This window comes from Salmo salar, chromosome 06 (genome assembly GCF_965601325.2).
Source record: "Salmo salar chromosome 06, fSalSal1, whole genome shotgun sequence".
NCBI classification, from domain to species: domain Eukaryota; kingdom Metazoa; phylum Chordata; class Actinopteri; order Salmoniformes; family Salmonidae; genus Salmo; species Salmo salar.
Window position 1 is genome coordinate 62,785,129 of NC_138296.1, and position 23,505 is coordinate 62,808,633.

A 23,505-nucleotide genomic window follows, 5' to 3' on the forward strand; every position below is an offset into this window, starting at 1 on the left:
TCTCCAGTATAGATACCCTTGGGTGTTGCACTGCATGTGAAGCTGTCAGAAAGGAAGAAGCAGTGTGAGGAAACGCTGTCCCAAAAGCCTGGGATGGACGGGAGATCTCAGGAGATCTCAGTCCCCAATGTTTTTCACGACTCAAAGCGAAAGCTCTGAATGGTACCCTATTTCGTGTATAGTGCACTACTTTTACTACCAGGGCCCATGTACAACAGTGGAGGCTCCTCAGAAGAGGAAGGGAAGGATCATCATCCTCCTCAGTGAATTTCATAAAAATACAAATAGTGAAACATAAAAAAATGATTGTGGTGGAAAAAGGAGGAACAGGATGGCCTGTGTCTTTTTCCCGGTCATATAAGATAACAAGTTAAATGTCCTTTTCCACAGTTGTAAACTTTCATTCATAGCCTAGGTTGTAGCAACCTCATGATGAGTTTAGGGAAAATGTTAGTATCATGTAGTAGCCAAAGCCTATCGATGTTACAGGGGGGGGGGGTGTGTATGCTCCCTGTTTTTTTTTAATAGATTTTTTTTGCAGAACGACCTCTATTTTGGTGGCCTTTGGTACATTCTAATGCCTTGAGTCCATCTGAAATACACAGCTAAATTATTGAATACGCTGTTTTGGATATTTACTTAGCCAGGGATGGGCAACTGGCGGCCCGTGGCCCCGCTTTTGCAAAAATTTCTCTCCATCCTATGGCAAAATGTGTAGAATTGCATGGAATTAGTTTAAAAATGTCAAAATCTTCTCTACACCCATGGCAAAATGTGTAGAATTGCACGAAAATAACATTTTCTCTCTGCTGTCAAGAGCGGGGTAACTAAGATGTTTTGCTAGCAATGTGGGTATGGATGTGGGTATGCAGACCAGCGAGCAACTGCGGCCCCTCGTGAGGAGTTCAGATTTTTTGTGGCCCCCACCCCCATCAAAGTTGCCCATCCCTGGTCTAGGCCTAGACGATCAAGACTATTTTCTAAGTAAGAGTACCTTTAACATTAAACCTGCCTTCTCTTGAGATTAAAGTCATATTTACAGTTTTACTGCAAGATATGAATTGCCACGATGTTTGTTCTTCAAAATATGTGTTTTGTTGACTCCGCTAGTGTGGACACTGTGTAATTTGGGTGAACTATCCCTGTAACCATTTGGCCCATCAATCAGTGTGGGTGGGATTGTCAGAGGAGGGTGCAGGATGTTTGTGAGTCACAGAGTTGGTAGAATTTCAGACCTGTCAATCAATCACTGTGGGTGGGACTTTGAGGGAAGGCGGTAGATTAGTAGTCTAGTCAGGAAAACTAATCTAGTCAACTCTTTCAATTTAATTTATTGTGGCAAAAACCTAATAAAAAAAGGTTGTTCTGCCAAGTTATCATATTTTCCATTTTGAGAAACAATATAGAATAGCAGGAAAATGGTTTTAAAATTAAAAATGAAAAAAAATCCTGGGGAGGACAGCCAGATCCCCAGCCAGGTTGTATAAAAGTGGGGGTGCACAAAGTCAGGCGACCATGAATAGACCTACCTATATGACTGAAGAATGAAGCAGGTGTTAAACATGGGCTTTGCTACACAGAAATCAGCAGTAGCCTATATCAACATCTTTTAATAATACCATGTAAGTATCATGACATTAGCTTTTATCAGGGGCGCAACTTTGGTTTTAGAAGTGGGGAGGACACTACCCGACCGTTCGGAGGAGTCCACATTGTCCTAAAGCACACCATTGACTTTGTTTTGTATCACATTCCAATGATAAAACTGGGGGGGGGGACAAAAATGTAATTTCAGAATGTTGCACCCCTATAGCTTTCAATCTGTTTTCTTTTAGCATATTTTGGACCAGAATGAGGCTCCTCTCTCCGCTACCTATTGTTCTTGTAGAGAGGATTCAACATCTTCATCAAATGTTTTCATAATTTATCTGCAGATAATCGCCAAAAAACAGTAGTACTGTAACCTAGCAATATGCAAATAAAGGAGACGGATGAACGGCTCTCTCATCGATACGATTCGGTTCGCTACGATTCGGGTTAACCTAAAAGATCAGTTCAAAAAGAGCCGGTTGTTTGTGAACAACCCATCACTAGGCTACACTGACGAGTCACTTTAGCGGTCACTGGCAAGTCTTGACATGGGCTTCGAATCCTAGAAAAATATAAACAAGATATTTGGTTTACTTGTTCCAATGCGATATCATGGACATGTAACTACATTGTATGATTTATGAATAGCAAAGGGATATATGAGATTGACTATTCAATCAGTTCGACACCTTTTATAAACTAGTCAACATTTGCTGACTGTTCGGTTGTCAATCAAAGCACAGTAAACAGCCTATGCGCCTGACTCTGCTGGCTGTACTGTACAGGCCTTTAAAACACGCAAAAGAAAACAAATGAATATGCCACAAAACAAGAATTAAGTGGATTTCAACTCATCGTTACCAATTAACATAACACGGCACGTGTCAATTCATTCACGGGAGACGATGAAGAAGCATCATGCTCTCCGTCATCCGTGAAAAGAAATTTGACTGCAGCCAACCACAGCGCACAAAAATAACACTGGTAGTGAGAGGCGGGACAGACAGCAGACTGACAAACCAGCAGTGTTTCCCCGTCATCAAGCCCTATCGTACCTCCTTACCCATCCAAATAAAATATTGATCATTTATTTTACAGAGACACGCTCCGACAAAGATGCATCAGTCTCAGCTAAAGCATCCCAAGCGAGCAAAACTTCCCCCCTCTGTCTCAGTATGTGTAGAACATATATATGATGCTGTCTGGACATAAAGAGTAGCATATGGCATGTCATACTTTTTTTTAGCCAGACAGCATCAGATACGTGGGCTACATATAGTAAGACAGAGGGGCGCCGTTTCGCTCACGCGGATGCTTTCTCCGGTGAGATAGATTCAGCAGAGAGGAAGAGGTGAAGCGAGAGGGCTCACTCTCACCAAACTCTGTCCAGGATAAGCCCAATGCGTTTCTATGTGCTTAATATGCAGACCTAAGCTTGTAGCCTGCCCTCCTGCCTTTGGGACAACGACTCTCATTGTTAGGGTGGAGACATGAGCATCTCGTCATTATATACAGATCTCTTTTTTTCAGGCAACAAGTTGCGAATTGGAAAGGAAAGTTGGCGTGTCCACAGTGCACTGTTCGGATGCACACATTTATGTTTTGTAAATTTCTGTTTAGTTTTGGCAATTCCCTATTACTTATGTTACCAGTAGGCCTAGTAAATGTATCGTTAATCCCCATCATTTGGTAACATATATTTATGTTAGTATGATGTTGACATGATCAGTCCAATTAAAGCTACGATAGATATAACGTGATTTGACATCATTGTATCTGTGGTCAATAACCTTGAGCATTCTTGGATGGGCACTTCTAATGCAAGTCTATGGCAGCACCCAAGGGGCTTGCATTTTCGAGCTCTACCTATAGATTTTGCACTGACGTAGTGTCCCCATGAGTGACAGAACACTGATGCAACTATAGAACATTACCAACCCCGACGCTCCGTATTTTCCTCTGGCTGCCCCACCACCACAGAAAGCACTGAGCTAGGCTGAAACACCTGCATTTTGGAGCTGCATTATTCAAGAAAGCAAAAAAGAGACCATGTTTGTATGCGGCTTTATTAACTCAGTGATTTTTTAATTTTTTTTTACATTGTTTGCAAACTGATATGTGACATGTATTAATGCCAAAATAACATGCAAAACAGGCAAACTTTATTATTATTCGCCTCACCATTATTTGCCCCACCTTTTCTGAATGACGCGTCGTCACTGATTGTGTGTGTGCCATTCAGAGAGTGAATGGGAAAGACAAAATATTTAAGTCACTTTTGAATAGGGTGCTGTAGTAGGTGCCAGGCACACTAGTTTGTGTCAAGAACTGCAACGCTGCTGGGCTTTTCACGCTCAACAGTTTCCTGTGTGTATCAAGAATTGGTCACCACTCAACGGACATCCAGCCAACTTGACACAACTGTGGGAAGCATTGGAGTCAACGTTTTGGCTTTTGACACCTTGTAGAGTCCATGCCCCGACGAATTGAGGATGTTCTGAGGGCAATCCCCCTTCTCCGACACACGTGTAAATATTGTACTGTCAATTGTTGAGTGCCTTCCTGTGTTTATACTTATGCAACATTTTTTTTCTAAATTATTTTTTAGTATTTTTACCACCCTTTTCTCCCCAATTTCGATCTTGTCTCATCGCTGCAACTCCCCAACACGCTCGGGAGGCGAAGGTCGAGTCATGCGTCCTCCGCCAAACTGCTCTTCTTACCACCCGCCCGCTTAACTCGGAAGCCAGCTGCACCATGTGTATCCTTTGCATATGACACAGTGAACTTGAACTTGCTAGGCTTCCTCAGTCTATTAGGCAGTGTGTGGATGGCAGAGATTATTTACCCAGGTGTGCATCCATAAGCCCCTGATAAGATCTGGTCCTGTCATCGCTAGGCTAATGGCGAATGTCCCTTCATATTTAGATAAAACACCCTGCTTGAGTCATGGCTATTTTGTCTCTCTCTTGTGCCATATCATGGGCAATCTGCAAGATGATCAAGTGTTTGCTGACTGGAACAAATATTAAAATACCACAAAGGTGTGCGTGTGTGCATTATAAAGGCCCTCTCTATGTACCTTGAAACACGGCATATGCAGGCATGTCCCCTATTAGATCCTGCCAACAAAAAAGCCCTTTAGTATAAACCTGTGCCAGCGTGCCTTGTTTAGATGACGTATCTGCCTAGGAATCATGCAGTCATGACACTGTTCTACAGAACTAAGCTCGTCTCCCCTGGATATCTGGATTAAGTTGTTTCCACTTGACAGCCTCTGCTTTAGCAGTGGCTGCCCAGTCTCTTAACTTGCTATAGTAGTGGGGGAGCAGAGCCCAGTACATCCAAGAAACAGCATGTAGCGATAATGGAACTGAATTAGGGGGGTTGACGCAGCAGCAGTAGCTACCCTGGGGAGGTTGTGATTGTGCAGCACTGCTCATCTGGTGGGGTACCAGACAGACACCATCCTGCCGATGGTACGCTTTGCTTTACTGAGCACAGACTCAGCACCGAGCCAGCATGGCACAGCCGGGCCTCAAACCTTCCAGGCTCCAGAGCTGGAGAGGAGAGGGTGTATGGGCTAGTTAGATGTAAAGACAGCAGACTCTCCTCTTTGGAGAGTGGGTTGGGAGGCACATCTGTTGGGGGAGCCAGCTGCTCCAGAGCCCTCTCTCTTAGCAGGTGTTTCTGTCTGATGTGGCCCAGGTTCCCCCATGAGGTAGAGAGGCAGCCAAAGGCACATGCCCCCCCCCCCCCCCCCCAAAAAATATATATATATCACAGGCCTTCTTCTATTAGTGTAACTACAAAGGCAAATCAGGCCTTCATACCTAATCTAGTTAGTTGTCAGTGTTTATAACGATGCAGGGTATCTAGTTAAAATACATCAAGGGAAAACATGGTTGATGCAAGTGCAGGTGGCTGTAGTTTGCCGAGATTTGTAAATGCAAACAGCCGTCTTTAATTGGAGGTGTGGTGCTCTCCTGTGCCTCGTTTGTAAATGACATCTCAGTCCCCTGTGAGATAGGCTAAGTCACAGGAATAGAACGAGACAATCCTTTGTCTTACCTCAGATGTGCGACGACTCTAATCTCAGTTGAGGGACGAGCGTCCGTAGGGGTGACGCCACCTCTCGGATAACAATGAGAGAGACTGCATTTGAATGTTTTGTGTGATATCTACCGTTTACATCGATAGACAAAATCAGGATGTGTGCACGTCTCTTTACAATATTGTGCACATAAGGTGTATATCATCAGGGTCTGGGATCTATAGGTGTCATTCATATCACATCTTCAGAAGGCGTGGGGAGATAAACAATGCAGAGATGGAGTGTAAATGCCACACTATACTGACTTTGCCTTGAGGGGAGAAGGCATAAACCTTGGTATCTCTCTCCCGCTCTGTCTCTAGGCTGTGAGTTTATTGCATTGGAGTTTTGTCTTATTTGTTGCTTCAAGGTCGCACCATAGTCAGCAGTAAATCAGATATTGTCTTTTGAGTGCAGTGATGCTGTTTATTATTTCATCCCACTGCTTCATTCCTTCCCTCATGTCTGGCCTTCATATGGAATATTCTAAAGGAATAGAATACACCCAGGGGAACTTCTACCAATTAGTGCCTTTATTATTGGTTAAGTCTCATAATAGCTTTGCACACCTGTATTGTGCAATATTTTCCCATTATTATTTTATTCAAGCTCTGTCAAGGTGTTGGATCATGGCCAAATAGCCATTTAAGTCTTGCCATAGATTTTTAAGGAGATTTAAATCAAAACTGTAACTTTGCCACTAAGGAACATTCACTGTCTTCTTGGTAAGCAACTCCAGTGTAGATATGGCTTTGTGTTGTAGGTTATTGTCATAACTTGACTTTAACATTAATCTGAAGACTGTTATTTATCTAATTAACTAACTATGCTTAATTGTTACCCGATTAACTTAATTAACTTAATCATGTAACAATTAACTCATTAGGATCTGGGGCACCACGAGAGCCATCTCCCGAATTAAACTCTAAAAGGTCTTTACCTATCACATCTATAAACAGTCAACTTATTAAGCATAACCTCGTATCATATCATCATTCTGAACAGTGGTAACCTCCTTGCATCTGCTAAAACCAGAGCCTTACTTATGATTCAGTACTATACAAATTGGTTTAATTATTTATTCACTAGCTTATTAAATGGGAACACAGGATAAACATACACACTCTGCACCGGTTATTGACTGGAGACGTAATACGCTGAAAACAGGTCCCTAGCGGAATGACAACATTGATGCTTGTGAAAGAAGAGATGGAGAGGGAGAGAGGGACAGAGACACTTAACATTGGTACATTCAGAAACTCCTCTCACTTACAGTAACCATATACTTTGCACACGAAGCACTTCCCGCTTTGAGTAAGAAATCATGAATCTATTCACCGGGGGTCTCTCGGTGAACAGGGCAGCCGTGGAAAGGGGGTTGGGCCTTGATTGTCTGAAATGGTTCCAACAAGTCTTCTATTGTTGTCCATCTTTGTAGTTGTCTGGTATCCGGTGACTTGTCGTAAAATCCTGAACAGAACTACAGAGTTGACTTTCCTTTCATTCACTCTTGCAAAGGCTTCTTTGAAGATAGGTTAGCCAGACGTATCGATGGTTTGAGCAGAGTAACAGGATGGTCCTATTTAAATTCACTTTTGAAGAAACTTTACTTAGGACAGCTAATCAGCCGTACCAGTGATTGTCCAGGAGGTGAGTTTATCATCTCCACCTCGTGTTGAGATTCAAAGTTCAAACTACTTTAAACATGAAGCTGCAGCTTCACATCTTTCTGGTCTGGTATGTTCATTTCTTAACCCATAATTTATACAGTTTGCAGGAAAGGGGGTGTTCCGGCAGGCTGACACGCTCTCTGACCTCACTCAGGGACGGTGACTACTCACTGTGCAAATTTATAAAAAACAAGCATCTCTTATAGCTTCTCAAATCATATCCATCTTAACAAAAACACTTTCAAAATTGTTCATATTACATGCACAACGCGTAGTATGGAAACTTCATACATGTAGGGGGTATACTTTCCAAGTTACAATATTTACTTCATAAAAATGTTTATTACATCACAAAATAACAAACAAATTGACATTAGTGTTCTATAAATCGCCTCTGACCATTCCATGTTAGAAATATTGTTCCAGTATTCACTTTTGAACGTGTTAAGAGTTTCAGCTGGAAAAGGTTTGTTTTGGAATATTTTTATTCAGTATATGTTGTATTCTTCTTTTCACTCTGCCATTTAAGTCATTATTGTGGAGTCACTATAATGTTATTGATCCATCCTCAGTTTTCTCCCATCACAGCCATTGAACTCTGTAGTGGTTTTAAAAATAACCAATGGCCTCATGGTGACATCCTTAAGCAATTTCCTTCCTGTCCTGCAGTTCAGTTCAGAAGGACGACTGCATCTTTGATGTCTGGGTAGTTTAATACATCATCCACAGCATAATTATTAACTTGACCATGCTTAAATATATATTCAATGTCTGATTTGCTATTGCTACCAATCTACCAATTACTGCCCCTTGAGGCTTTCGAAAAGCTCCCTGCTCTTTGTAGTTGAATCTGTGCTTGAAATGTAATACTTGACTGAGGGACCTTACAGATGTATGTATGGGGGACAGAGGAAGGGGGTAGTCATTCAAAAGTATTGTCAATACCTATTATTTCACACAGAATGAGTCCATGTAACTTATTATGTGATTTGTTTAGCCATAGTTTACTTCTGAACTAATTTAGGCTTGCCTAAACAAAGGGGGTGAATACTTATGCAACAACGTTTTTCACAGACTAAGTAAAATGATACAACTGATTTTGCTCATGATGAACGCCCATCAAATGATACAAATACAACAGCCTGAGCCCACTGGACTTGAAACAACGATACAGATGGAACCACGTGCCATATGATGTATTAGCTGCAACACACTATTACAGCTGATTGTGAAATAGACACAAATTACTTATTCGCAATTCGTGACAGGCACACCAAAAAATGCACTTTTTGTGTGTGTTACATGATCTTCTTTCTTCATAAAGCATTCATGTACATTACACAAATTCCAATTTGTTATGGCTAACATTAGCTAGGCTAGCTAGGTGGCCAACGTTAGCTAGGCTAGGGGATACGGTTAGGGTTAGGTAACATGCTAGCTAAGTAGTTAAATTAAGGTTAGGGTTAACGTTAGGGTTAGGAGTTAGGTTAAAGGGTTAAAGTTAGGGGAAGGCTTAGCTAACATGCTAAGTAGTTGCACAGTTGCAAAGTTGCTAAAGCTGTCCGTGATGAAATTCAAACACTCAACCTTTGGATTGCTAGATGTTCACATTATACGCCCACCCGTCCTCCCCAACCAACCTCCCTCCTATCGTTTCTGTCCTAAGTAACCTACCATACCCCGTTCAAAGGCACTTAAATATTTTGTCTTGCATGGCACTCATGCACATTGGCACACATACACTCAGTTGTCTCGAGGCTTAAAAATCCTTCTTTAACCAATCTCCTACCCTTCATCTACACTGATTTGAAATGGATTTAACAAGTGACATCAATAAGGGATCATCGCTTTCACCTGGACATTCTGTCATGGAAAGAGCAGGTGTTCCTATTGTTTTGTACACTGTGTATAACTCTATTAGCTTTCCATTGTGTGCTTAGGTCTTTACAGTATGTAGACAAAGCAGCCACCGACAGATTATTTTGATCTGTACATCATAACATCCCAGTGTTTATGGTTTCTCTGGTGTCTCTTTCCCCAGTAGGACATGATCGTTCTCTCGCTGCTGTGTCCGTCACATGCAGCTGGAGTGTGAGGAGTGGGATCCTCTCTAAGGACACGAACAGCACTTTTAAGTTGACTTTGATGTTGAGATAAGCACCCTGACAGAATGCAGCACTGAGTAAACATACAGTATATGGTCTTTCACTGTCAGTGCTGTATGGTGCGTCAGAGCTGACACACTGGACGGGGTGTGTGTGTGTGTGTGTGTGTGTGTGTGTGTGTGTGTGTGTGTGTGTGTGTGTGTGTGTGTGTGTGTGAGTGAGAGAAAGGGGGCGTGTCTACTCTGTGTACAGTGAGGGGTGGCGGCTGGGCTGGCTGCAGCCAGGGGCAGACCGAGGCATGCAGACACGCTGGTGCCAGAGGAGAGTTCAGGACAAAGGCACTGCAGCGTGCTGGTGATAAATAAAGTAGGCGTAATGTCACAAAATTGACAAATGGCTAAGAGGGGCTGATGGAAGGACGGGATGGAGGTTGGATGCCGACAGAACAGCAGGATCATTCCCCGGTGCATAAGAATACAGATCAATCCAGATAATATTAATTATAATTATAATAAACCCCCCCCCCCCATCTCTTCCATCCCTCCACGTTGTCCTCAAATGACATTACTGGGCATTACGGGGAACAATGGCGCCTCAGTCTGTCTCCATTAAACTTCATTGGGATTTTTTTTAAATTAACAAACAGACACTTAGAAATGTGAGAGAATGCAATAAAGTTTTTCTATGAATGTGTACCGAATCAGATGAATAGGATTGGAATTTGTTTTTGGCCTAAATCACTAGTCTTTTGCACCAGTTCATAGTAGCCGTCTGTCTACTGCACAATACCAGTCGTCTGTCCACTATGGAAGAACGATGTGACTATGTGTGTCAAGTAGACTGTGTCATTTCTAGTGGTAGTTACTCGGCTGCTCGGCACCTCGTCAGCAGTAGTGCCACAAATAAATGGCGGGAGGTAAATCACCCAACTCTATGTAATCGCCCCAAATGTAAGTGGATTTGGGGTCTAATATTCAGCTGTCACATTACATGAGCGTAACTCAAGATGGGACATGATTCAGAATATAATATACCAATTTGCTGCATGCCTCATGGGCGCGAACAATGACTTGTTTGAGGAAAAATGTGCCTAGTGGAAATAGTTCCCCAGATCACTTCTCTGTGTGGACCATTACCGTTTCTTAATGTTCCTCTCCATCCCATAGACATTCTGTTCCCCCATTTAATTCTGTTGAGTTCGAAAGGCTGTGGAAATAAGAGAGTAGTTAGTCATAGGCTATATATTAACAAATGGATGATTTGAAGTGGAGAAAATGGTATTGGTCTGACATGTTTTGGATCTGGGACAATGTGTCTTTCTAGACAGTTCCTATGGCTTCCATGTGATGTGACACTCCACAGCTGCTGACTACCGCTGCCACTGTTGGTCAGAAGAGGCTGGTGAGAGGAGCTATAGGAGGACGGGCTCAATGTAACGGCTGGAATGGAATCAATGGAACGGATTCAAACCCGTTGTTTCCAGGTAGTTGTAACCAGCCTGGTCAAAGGTAGTGCACTATACAGGGAATAGGGTGGCATTTGGGACAGAACCAGCAGCTTTGTGGTCCTGCTCTGTGGGGCTCTGGGGGGTTGGGGGGTGGGGGGGTGGGGGGGGCAGGAACAGAGAGGGGTTGAGAGGAGACGCCGGCTTGTCTAACGGCCAATCAGGTGTTCTACTATGTGCTCAGAACTCCACTGAGACCAACTGCAGTACTGATCTATTTCTGGCACACCACCACAGCGCGATGTTCTGAGAATTAGAACAGCAGCGTAGCAGAGTACACATCATGAGCAGAACATAGCGGGCACCTTAATAAGTCAACAAGATTATACGTAGTATCCATGTCTATAAGCACATGCTACAGTAATGAATATGAGGGCTTTTTCATTCATAGGATGCAATAGGCTATATGGAAATGGGTGTTATTATCAAGCCTTTGGATAGCCAACATTTACTCGGTTCAAATGTGCTTGGGGAAATATCATGTAAGCTTCTCCATGCTATTTACAATTGTAGAGGACAAATTGTGGTAATAACATATAATAGGCTTAATTTACAGCCTAACGGTATGGTATGTTCAGAACTCATGTCAGTCAAAATAAATGTGAGAAACAAACTAGCCGGCTCTCCAGCTTTTTGCATAAACATTCAAGAGGTAAGATGCGCCGAGACAGTTAAGGTCAGGAGCACAGATGAGAGAAAATGGAAAAATGACAGAATAAAAGGTTATTTAACTGAGAACTGAAACATCAGAGTGGATTATTATGGATATCCATGCTTTGATGTAAAGGCTGACAGATTACTTTCACAAAGACTAGACTTCCCTGCATTAATGTCAATGCCTTGTGTTGTCTGGTAAACTGCATATTGACTCGGAGTTAGAGCAAGACCTTTTGCTAAAAGTAAAATTGAGAAACTTAAAACCATTTATTTTACTTGCCGTAAACTTGCTTCCAGAATCTAGTAAAACTCAAGGTGAAAGTGATTCCTTCTCAACGTTTCTATTGATGCTGCTGTTTATGTGTAGACAATTCCAATTTACTCTCAAAGGACCTGCCTGCTTAAAAAGGCATCGAACATGTGTCAGTCTTTGTTTCCCTCTGTCACTGGTACCTGTACTCTCTCTACACGCCGATTGTTCAAACTTTTCTCTTTGTCTGCCAAGTCCTTCAAAAATAATATCTCTGAGGCTCATCTTGGTTTATTTAGGTCACATTGTGTGAGTCTTGTACTCGATTGGCTTGAGACTATTGAGCTCCTAATTTAGCTTATGAAGGCTATAGGCTATATATAATAATAAAATGTTGACTGTTTATGCTGATGCCGGGGGCTTCATAGAAAAAACACCATATGGCCTCTTGATGACCTAAATGTAAATGTATCATGCCTTGATAAGCGCAAACAGGATTCTGTAGCTTTTCACAAATGGCCGAGTCAAGAAAACTTGTCTGAAAGGCAATTTACTATACATTACCCTAATCTGAAACTAATTTGACCAGAAGTCGCTCAGACATCTTTTCAGTGCTAAAATAAGTCTGGGGTCATGTGAAAAAGGCAATTAATTCAGACATGATAAGCTCACACTGTGGATTCAACAGCCAGGGCGATTAGAAGGAATTAAAATATGTCAGTATTTAGTAAGAGTACTAGAGATGGGAGTAGCAGAGATATGTTTCCCATGGAATTCCTACATAGAGTCAAATGTACGTTCAACTTTGCTGTCTCTTACCAGGGAAGACGTAGAAGATAGTCGGGAGAGAAGGGACGTCCTTAATTCTAAGGGAGTACATTAAATGTACTCTAAATGTAGAGGTCGGGACTTTTAAAAACAGTACATTGATTTGGACCGAGTCTACTTCAGCATTGTAAGTACCCGGCATTGTTCTGCCAATGACACCCTGTATAAATCAAAGAGCCATTGAAATGAAAGCACTCTAGGAGATCTGTGAGTCGCTCCCTAGCCTCACAGAGATACCGCCTTTAATGAAAAACATTTCATTTCCAAATGGGAATCCACCAACAAGGGGACTGGACTGGCCCTCTGGCTAAATGGGTTTATTCTCCTTTATTGTTAGACTGCTAAAATTCCAATTGCTTGGCTAGCATCCATTTAGAGACCAGGGAAAATGCAATATTACTTATTTTCTAGTTACAGCAAGAGTCAAAGGCCCACTCCACATGCCTGTTATATGTTATATTATCTTCCCTGTACATTGTATTAGGGATGATATCACCCATATACTAATAGGTTTTGGTGTCTTGGATCTCTCTCGGTTCACGGGGCCAGGGGAAATATTCAAGGCTATGGATGGGGTCAGTTAGTGGTTATTCTTTAGGGAGAACTGGGCTTCCATTTGCTGATCATAACAGTAGTTGCAAATACTTTCTATTGTAAAGCCTACCTACAAACAGAAGCATGATGCAGTCCTGCAAAACTGCATCTCTCTCTCTCTCGATTCAAATGACAATAGCCTGCCCACCTTTGAAAAGCAGTGTTCTAATACTCCCTCATATAACTTATGTTTAACGACACGTCTGACAACCAATGACAGCCACTAGTATGCTTAACCTGGGCCAGAATGAAAGAACTGAACTGATGAGGGAAAAAAACTCCAGTCATGTCAGTGAGTAGATTGATGTCATTCTTATATAATGAAACACTGCCCCCTCTTGGTTTAACAGAGGAACAGGTTTTTCGTTTTCCTTCATTGAAGGTCAAACGAATGATGTCGAACGTGATGAAGATAGGGTATTTTTCTTTTGTATGCTAATCACAACAAGGGAAATGTCCTGAGACAGATTAGGTTTTTGATGATCTTACACAATTAGCATCAACAGTAAGATCTCTGGTGATTGGCTGTTCAGTGCTTGTTATGGAAGCTCTACACAGGACTGGACAGAGAAAGGGAAAGGGGGATACCTACTAGTCAGTTGTACAACTGAATGCATTCAACTGAACTGTGCCTTCCGCATTTAACCCAACTCCTCTAAAGACCTTGCTTACATTTATTTCCTTTCTGAAATAAAAACCACAGACATGTTGTAATTGTTCTAGGGGATTGAGGTCAGGTTGTTCTGTTTCCTTTGATCATTATTGTTTTGTTCAAATGCAGCAGCTTCATACGGAGATGCTTTATTTTCATACAACGTGATTTTCTTATTTGATTTATTTTTGTACTTTTTTCCCCAATTGGTAGTTACAGTCTTGTCCCATCGCTGCAACTCCCGTGCGTCCTCCGAAACACGACGCTGCCGAGCCGCACTGCTTCTTGACACACCGCACCAATGTGTCGGAGGAAACACCGTACAACTGGTGACCGAAGTCAGCGTGCATGCGCCCGGCCCACGAGGAGTCGCAAGAGCGCGATGGGACAAGGACATCCCTGCCGGCCAAACCCTACCCTAACCCGGACGACGCTGGGTCAATTGTGGACCACCTCATGGGTCTCCCGGTCACGGCCGGCTGCGACACAGCCCGGGGTCGAACCTGGGTCTGTAGTGATGCCTCTAGGACTGCGATGCAGTGCCTTAGATCGTTGCGCCCCTCGGAAGGCCACAACATGATTTTCACACAGCACACGTTATGAACGGAGTTGAAAATTGAGATTGCAACATCAAAGGAGATAATTTCTATCCTGTTTGAACAAAAATATAAACGCAACAAAGTGTTGGTCCCATGTTTCATGATCTGAAATAAAAGATCCCAGAAATTGACCATAAGCACAATGAAAATATATCACATTGGGCCCCACCACCACAGGCCACACCAACCCTGCGCAATTGCTGTAACCACACACCTCCAGAACCCAATCGACCCATTCAAAGCTTTAAATAACTCTACCTTTGCAGGCTTGCAACTCTCTTGTAATCCAATATTTACTGTACGATATTTACTGACAGTGAGCTGTGAAAATATAACACTGTGCAGACATGCATGCAACATTCTGCATACAGTGGAATTCACTATTTGATGCAAGACTGATACCCTCTATAAGAAATGTGCTAAAGGCCATCTTTTACAGTCTAAATGTAATTTTAATGGTACAATTTTTGAACGGAGAATTCTCTTAACAATAATGAATAACTTAAAATAAATATATATTAACCTCTTCAATTAAAATAAATTAGCTTTATCATCTATAGAATGATATGACAAACAAAATAATAAAATCCGTAGCAGATTTTTGATCTAAGTATACCTACCAACTAGAAAATCAGCAGCTGTAAAAGTGGAAATGTAAAACAAAATGGAAATGAAGAGGCCTGATTTTGGCGCTAGAGGAAAGGTAAAGTGGTCACCAAATCAATAGGTTTCTTCCACTTGGGGTCTTGATTGTGCACAACAAATTTTATGGCAATCCAGCCATTGGGGCGGCAGGTAGCCAAGTGGTTAGAGCGTTGGACTAGTAAGCGAAAGGTTGCAAGATCAAATCCCTGAGCTGACAAGGTAAAAATCTGTTGTTATGCCCCTGAACAAGGCAGTTAACCCACTGTTCCTAGGCCGTCGTTGAAAATAAGAATTTGTTCTTAAGTGACTTGCCTAGTTAAATAAAGAAAAAAGAAAAAAAGTAAACTTTGAGATATCCTGTTCTCAGCCTGTGGGCATCATGTGTGTAGTGATTCCATAGCCATGTAATTTAACAGTTATCACTGGCCCTTTCTCAGCCTTACTCACCAAGAGCCCAATGCCAATCCTTCTCGCTAGCAAAGTCACTGATCAAGTCTTTGAAGTCCAGCTTTCTAGCTAATGGACAACATGGCAAGACTGCAAAGTCTGTCCTGGGACACAGTGGACCTCAAATAGTTTTTTGAATCAGTTTTAGCTTACTGAAAGCTCTCTCACTACCAGCAACAGTCACAGGCAGTGTGCAAAATATACGTAAAGCAATGCACACTTCTCCAAAAATGCTTTGCAGGAGCATCTTACAAACTGCATTCAGGAGACCAAGAGGGGACAAGTTAGGGTGAAAGTGGCAGCATATACAGTGTTCAGGTGTCTTACTTCATGTTGAAACTCAGGTGTAAGATCTCTGGAATACTTCATGATCAGTGGTTGGCACACAGAAGGGACTTTATCCTCACTAATCTTCCCAACTTTCAGAACAGAATAAAATTCTTCTACAATTTTTGCAGTGGTGTGGAACCTAGTGGCCAAGTCACTTATGATGTTGTCCATAGCAGTAAAAACACTGTGTTCGGAAACACCGTTGCTGCACTGTCCCGAGCTGTCTCCTCTTCAGAGGTCTCATCGTGGAATCTCTTCCTTTTCCTCTGGCGGCTGTGTTCCTTGCTAAATTGAGGTGCAACATCCATTTGCGTAGCAATCAGTGTTGCTTCAGACTAAGAGACTGAGCTGCATCTGAATAGAGGGGGGTTGGGCAATATTAGAGGCTCTCTGGATGTTTACTTTTTGCCAAAAGCAAGTAAAGAAAAAGAAACCGTTAGTTTTATTAGTACTTTGTAAATATTAATGATGATCGGTTAATAATTTAATATTGAAAGAAATGTACCTAATGTTCTAATAATTTTTTAGGGCCCCTGTCAGTCACAGGCAATTGGAATCGTCCTAATCCCTCCCCCCCATACAACGCCCCTGGTTGTGCACAAATGTGTTTACATCCCTTTTAGTGAGCGTTTCTCCTTTGCCAAGATAATCCATCCACCTGACAGGTGTGGCATATAAAAAAGCTGATTAAACAGCATGATTGATCATTACAGTAAAAGTTGACTCTAAAACGTGCAGTTTTGTCACACGACACAATGCCACAGATGTCTCAAGTTTTGAGGGAGCATGTAATTGGCATTCTGACTGCAGGAATGTCCACCAGAGCTGTTGCCAGAGAAGTGAATGCTAATTTCTCTACCATAAACTATCTCCAACGTCGTTTTAGAGAATTTGGCAGTACGTCCAACTGGCCTCACAACCGCAGACCACGTGTATGCCGTCGTGTGGGCGAGCGGTTTGCTGATTTCAACAATGTGAACAGAGTGCCCCATGGTGGCGGTGGGGTTATGGGCAGGCATAAACTATGGACAACGAACACAATTGCATTTTATCAATGGCAATTTGAATGCACAGAGATACTGTGATGAGATCCTGAGGCCCATTGTGAGGCCTATTTTTGTAAGGTATCTGTGATCAACAGATGCATATCTGTATTCCCAGTCATGTGAAATCCATAGATTAAGGCCTAATTTATTTATTTAAATTGACTGATTTCCTCATATGAACTGTAACTCAATAAAATCAATTAAATTGTTGCATGTTGCGTATATATTTTTGTTTTGAATACATTCATGAGGCACCGACTTGTGTATTCTAGACTGTGGGTTTTCCTTTGCAAAAGGCTACATACAGCACCACAGAAACTTTATGATTGAATTGAAGCCACAGTAATCTAGAGACCAAATCATAATCTAGGCCCTATCTAATTAATATATATTCCTTAATTAACAGCTGAAGGGTTGTCTGGGACCAAACTATGCTGTCACCCTTTTTGTGAGAATAAAAGGTGTCTGGTAGAAGAATTGTGTATTCTGCATTTACACGGACTCAATGAAAAATGATACCATTATAACAGATTCAACCGTTTTCAAAAAAAGAAAGAAAACGATACCATGATGAGGCTCTCGCCGAGTGGGTCTGCCTGTCATGCATTTGATCAAATCCGATCCGAGCTAGCTGGCAGAAACAATGAAATAAATAAAGGGTGGGTATGACTGAGGAAGGCAGACGTCTGCTCTAATGACAATGCAGCACTTTACAGGATCCTGTGAGGGTGGCTTAATCACTTGTAAGGCTTGATTGAGTGAATGTTAATAAACATTAGGACTGCCAGTGATTAGTGGTTTATGTGCTCTGCTCTCCCGTCCCCAGGCTGAAGACGCAGTCCTGAAGATTGATGGAGGGCCATGCTATTCAAACAGCAGGCGTTGCTGAGACAGAAGCTCTTTGTGCTGGGCAGCCTTGCTATCGGGAGTCTCCTCTATCTAGTGGCCAGGGTTGGGAGCTTGGATAGGTATGTCGGTTGGTGTCCATAGTAGCTAACACATTTCGCTTTCGGTCTGAAAGCAAGGCCTGTTAAATGTTAAGTACAGAATGTCTCTTTCTGTGTTTTTCCCTCCTCCAGGCTGCAGCCTATTTGCCCCATAGAGAGCAGACTGGGCCCTCCTCACCTGCCGGAGCAGATCCCTCTCCGGACCCTGCAGTATAAGCGTGGTCTGCTCCACGAGCTCCGCAAGGGCAATGCCACCAAAGAGCAGATCCGCCTGCACAACCTGGTTCAGCAGCTGCCCCGGGCCATCATTATCGGGGTGCGCAAGGGGGGCACGCGCGCCCTGCTGGAGATGCTCAACCTGCACCCGGCGGTGGTCAAGGCCTCGCAGGAGATCCACTTCTTTGACAACGACCAGAACTACGCCCGGGGCATCGACTGGTACCGGGAGAAGATGCCCTTCTCCTTCCCCCATCAGATCACCATTGAGAAGAGCCCCGCCTACTTCATCACAGAGGAGGTCCCCGAACGCATCTTCAAGATGAACTCCTCCATCAAGCTGCTGATCATCGTGCGCGAGCCCACCACCAGAGCTGTGTCAGACTACACACAGGTGCTGGAGGGCAAGGAGCGCAAGAACAAGACCTACCACAAGTTTGAGAAGCTGGCCATTGACGGAAACACGTGTGAGGTGAACACAAAGTATAAGGCGGTACGGACCAGCATTTACACCAAGCACTTGGAGCGCTGGCTGAAGTACTTCCCCGTGGAACAATTCCACATTGTGGACGGGGACCGTCTGATCACGGACCCGTTGCCGGAGCTGCAGCTCGTCGAGCGCTTCCTCAACCTCCCGTCCAGGATCAGCCACTATAATCTGTACTTCAATGCCACCAGGGGATTCTACTGCCTGCGATTTAACATTGTCTTCAACAAGTGCCTGGCAGGCAGCAAGGGGCGCATCCACCCTGAGGTGGACCCTTCGGTCGTGGCCAAATTGAGGAAGTTCTTCCACCCCTTCAATCAGAAGTTTTATCAGATCACTGGCAGGACATTCAACTGGCCCTGAGAAACGAAGGGAAGGTCTATATAAATGTGTTAACTAAAGTTGTTCTGTTGACATTTTCAAGATGTCAACCTCAAAAATATTAAAGGATATTAAAAAGCACTTTGATTGAATTTAACACCTATGAGAATGACAATGTGACCAAATATGTAACAGAATCAATGTATGTTTGTTTGTAAATATGTAAGGGGGTCGGAGGAAAAATGGTTTGTGAGTTACAAAACAATTCAGTTTAATGCGCCTGATCTTCATGTGTAATAGTTCACCTGTTTTACACTTTTCCCCATTTATGAACTCATCATTTTGCCATTATCTCTCACAGGTTGACATTTATTGGGATGAGTCTTGTCCTTGAGGCAGAACTGAACAATTTCCGCTAGATGGGCCAGTTGCAAAGTCAAAATTTGCTATATTGTAAAAAATTATTTATTTAAGATTAGGGTTAGCAGTATGGTTAGGGTTAAGGTTAGGTTTAAAATCTGATTTTATGGCTTTGTGGCTGTGGCAGCTAGTGACCACTCTGCAGAGCTGCCTCCAGAACAGGTTTCATGACAAAAAACACTGACCTGTTCATCTCTCAGCCAATATTGAATGAAGGGTATACTCTCAAATGTGAGATAGACATGAGATTATTTTAAGAACGATGCGGCTTTTAAAAGAACACTTGTCAGTCATCGACACACATATTTTACAGATTGAAAAGCATTCATAAACCTATATGTGTGACAACGTTTCATATTAAAACAACCTTGACGAAGACGTAAGCCCACACGTCCTTACAAGTTCTGAATGTGATAATCATGCATTTATTTCCCTCTCATTTAGATGTTGTTTTATATGTGCAATGAACATTGTTTTTTTTTATGTATTCCAGTATCATTCTTCAAACATTATTCCAGTATCATTCTTTAAACCTTTGTTTCTATGTTGTTTTTAGGTTTATTCGTGTTCTCCACTACCATGAAGCGCTTGTGTCTGTAATATAACTCAGAAATCTAGGAGATTCTCAAGAGGGAATAGGAACATAGCATTTCTCACCAAATTCTGACTCAGATAAAAACGTGGTCTTGTATGTCAAGCATTTAAATGTTGCAAAAGGGATTTGAGTGGTAACTTTGTCCCCGTCCCCCCCAGTATTGAAATTGTTTGTCATTGCCCTTGGCCAAAAGCCATTGTATAAAGTTATTTGTTAGTTCATGTCAAATCATCTAATGCTTATTCTACTACAATTACCAGATTTGTCTTATGTGCAAATAGCCACTCTGTATCATAAGTGTATTGTTCTGTAACAAAAAAAGGATTTCATTAAAATAACATTTAAACATGTGTCAACTGAGTATTTTTTTTCTGTTTTGTCTCGTAATTTATCTTGGGGTTTAAAGACACTTAATGCTTTCATTCTCAGTAAGTACTGGGTCATTCTATTGAGTCTGTCATTTTGAATTAAATCACAATTGGAAACATATTTCCTGGTACCTTCATTAATTGCCCACAGCTCAGCAAATACATATTTCCATGTATCTTATTATGAGAGGGTCAATGTAAAATAAAAAGTGGTGTTCTCTGATCTGTTGAACTGCAGGAACAGTTGCTCAGTCACAGACTAGCTGCTGAGATGGTTCAAAGTCTAATTTCCATCACTTCAGTGCTGACTTGCTTTGACTGGTTTTGACTAAATTATGACACCTGCTGTGCAGTTGAATATGATGTGAATCTTATAGGAATGCAGTGGCAATAGACTCAAAACCCTGTCTCTCACAAAAGTCTGAGCAGGTTGTTCATCCTCAGTGCAATAACGAAGATGCTTAGAATTTGGAGAGACACTTAGTCCATGAAATAGTGCCATTTCTGCCGACCTTCAGCCTTTTTGGGGATGGTTTTCCATGACATGCCACGGTCCTTCATCTCCTCATCTCCTCCACGGTTCTTGAGCAAGTTTATTTTAGTCTCTTCTCAACGCCTCTGTAAGAAGAGAGACTAGAAAATAATCTGGATGGACAATGACAGCCGGGCAAGTTTTATAATAATTTAGTGACTGGAGGAATGTGACGTGACAAATGCTAGCCTACTTTATCAACTTAATACACAGCATAGACTAGCATCAACAAACATTAAAGTAAGTGCAGGAAACCAAAAACATTCAAAGGCTCTATTTTCTATAATGTAGTATCATTGCCAGATCGTTCAGTGTAAAGATGATCTGCATCACATGGATTAGAGGCCCAAGACTCTTATATGAGTTTTATACACATCCACAAGGTCAGGCAAGAAGGAAAACATTATATTATATACCTAGCTACATGGAGAGAATGACTAGGGTTTTGCATGATGATTACTGATTGATCGACTAAATACAGAATGAGCGGCAACGTCGTTTTCAATGAGGGGATTCGATTAATGCCCGTGGTGAACCGGGTTAACATTTGTTGCATTCGTTTTGGAAACGAGCTGCCTCCGGTGCGTGAGCCAGGTGGGCAATTTTGGCCGACGGCGAATTTAGGTCAAAACAGGTGATGTACAGTAGGTTAAACACGCAGATTAATGAGTAGGATTCTGTGTTCTTGCATGCAAAAGTGGTTGCTTTTGATAAAATAGGTGTTTATTGCCTTCCCAAATGAAAACTAGTTATAACATTCTAACAAATTTTATAGAAAAGAGATGTATGTTTCTGAACGATGCATCATGCTGCTTTGTTGACAACATGATCGAGTGTCGAAGATTACTGTTTGATTTGACAAGGGCGCTCCTCCTTCGCAGCTTTTACCCGTTCATGTCAAGGGCATTACGGTTTGCCCGACAACATCACGTGCAGCATTTACTGTGACACGGCTTCTGCAGAAGTCACGGCATTCATACTTCTTGCGTTTGGCGGAGCAGCGCAGAGCTGTTGTGAAGGAAGTTGTCAAGGAAGTGAGTTTGTGTTTATCAGTAGTGGTGCGTAGTTACATTTATTGGAGAAACTGCAGAATAAATTCAACCACACCTTTGTTTTTATCACAAAACCGGATAGCAACCAATGCCCAGTGAAGTCCACAAAGCATATTGCATGTACAGTAACAGACCTACAGCATGGTCAAGCAAGTTAATGTTTCCCACATTTTCGGACCACTAAACGTCTATGGATTTAGAACCACAGAGTTACCACAAGTCGCAAAGAAAACAAGAGCTGTCTCCATTATTCCAGCACAATTTCAAATTCAACATTTAAACATTTTTGGGGAAGCCTGGCATCCCTTGCCATCCATGAATACACGGCAATAGTGTTTATACAGGACCTACCATCAACCAATAAGCATTCAAATTTATATGGTTTGGAGTTGGAAAATGTGCATAGAAATAATGATAAGATCAGAATACTCACTTGCTTAATAATTGTGCTTGCGGTGTATTTAAAAAAATCTTGTGTATCTTAATATCCATCATTAACAATTAATATGCGTAATAATGTTGACAGTTCATGCAAAGGATTGTTACCTATAACTATAACCAGGATTGCCATTGCATTACATTTTTGTCAAGCAATTTTTATTTTAGCGAACAATTATTGTGATTCATCCTATATTGTCCCTAACATCCTTACCACCTAGCAACAGATGTGGGCACACACACACACCCCCCCCCCTCTCTCTCTCCCTCTCTCTCTCTCAACCCCTTTCCCCGACAAACAACCATAAGCTCAGATGCTCAACGGTTGTGTTGTTACATCCCAGAGCCCAAATCAAGAAAGGACTTGATTTACAAATGCATATACAGTTACAGCTGTTTGAGAAAGCTTGCAAGATTGAGCAAAATGTGCAACATTGAGGAGATTCGATTAACCAGTGTCAAGTCCTAGGTGATGGAGATCAGATACACCCCCTTCCCCTGAAACACACATACACTGGTCCCCCGTTGTGACCATTTTCCCAAGCATCTCTGTGCAGTCAGACCCACTATGGTCACAATAATATGCCCCCTGTCTGATTGTCCGACTGTGACCCCTTCCCCATGGGTTACTGCAGCCAGTGTTGCCAGCCCTGCCACTACCTGGGTGGAGGTACCCCACCGGAATCGCCACTGGTTAGGTACATGTTCGTCAAGGTTCTCATTAGCAGCTTTGACAATTTCCTTGTATATTATGCTCACCCATCAGGGGGCTTTGGCTTTGTAAGACCAACCATGCCAGGCAGGCTCAGAATCTTAAGGGGGCTGTGCTGCTCTAGTAGGTCTCTGTCCACATTCCTCTTTCTGTTTTGGTTGCATATAGGCAACTTACAGTAAGCCCATAAAACAGATAAGGTTTTTTCTTTAGAGTATGGTTCGCATAGGCGTGTGTATAGGGTTGGGAACCGTTTCATCATGAGATGTACAATTTATTTTCAAATGTATATCCCTCATCTGCACAAAATTGAAAGCTCTCTCTCGCAACCCCAGCTTCTTGATATGCCACACCTGCCAGGTGGATGGATTAGTGGGAAATACTCACTAATAAGAATGGAAACAAAT

General features: G+C 42.2%; 1 protein-coding gene across 1 annotated transcript in view; it reads left to right on the plus strand.

Annotated features, from left to right (window-relative positions):
* Positions 1 to 19,157, plus strand: part of LOC106607731 (heparan sulfate glucosamine 3-O-sulfotransferase 5) — a 67,702-nt gene extending 48,545 nt beyond the window's left edge. Inside the window, exons 2-3 of the mRNA XM_014205000.3 lie at positions 17,837 to 17,978; positions 18,090 to 19,157. Coding sequence (XP_014060475.1) covers positions 17,872 to 17,978; positions 18,090 to 19,023 — 1,041 coding nt within the window. The 5' untranslated portion in view covers positions 17,837 to 17,871 and the 3' untranslated portion in view covers positions 19,024 to 19,157. The remainder of the gene's footprint in view (positions 1 to 17,836; positions 17,979 to 18,089) is intronic.
* Positions 19,158 to 23,505: the final 4,348 nt, after the last annotated feature.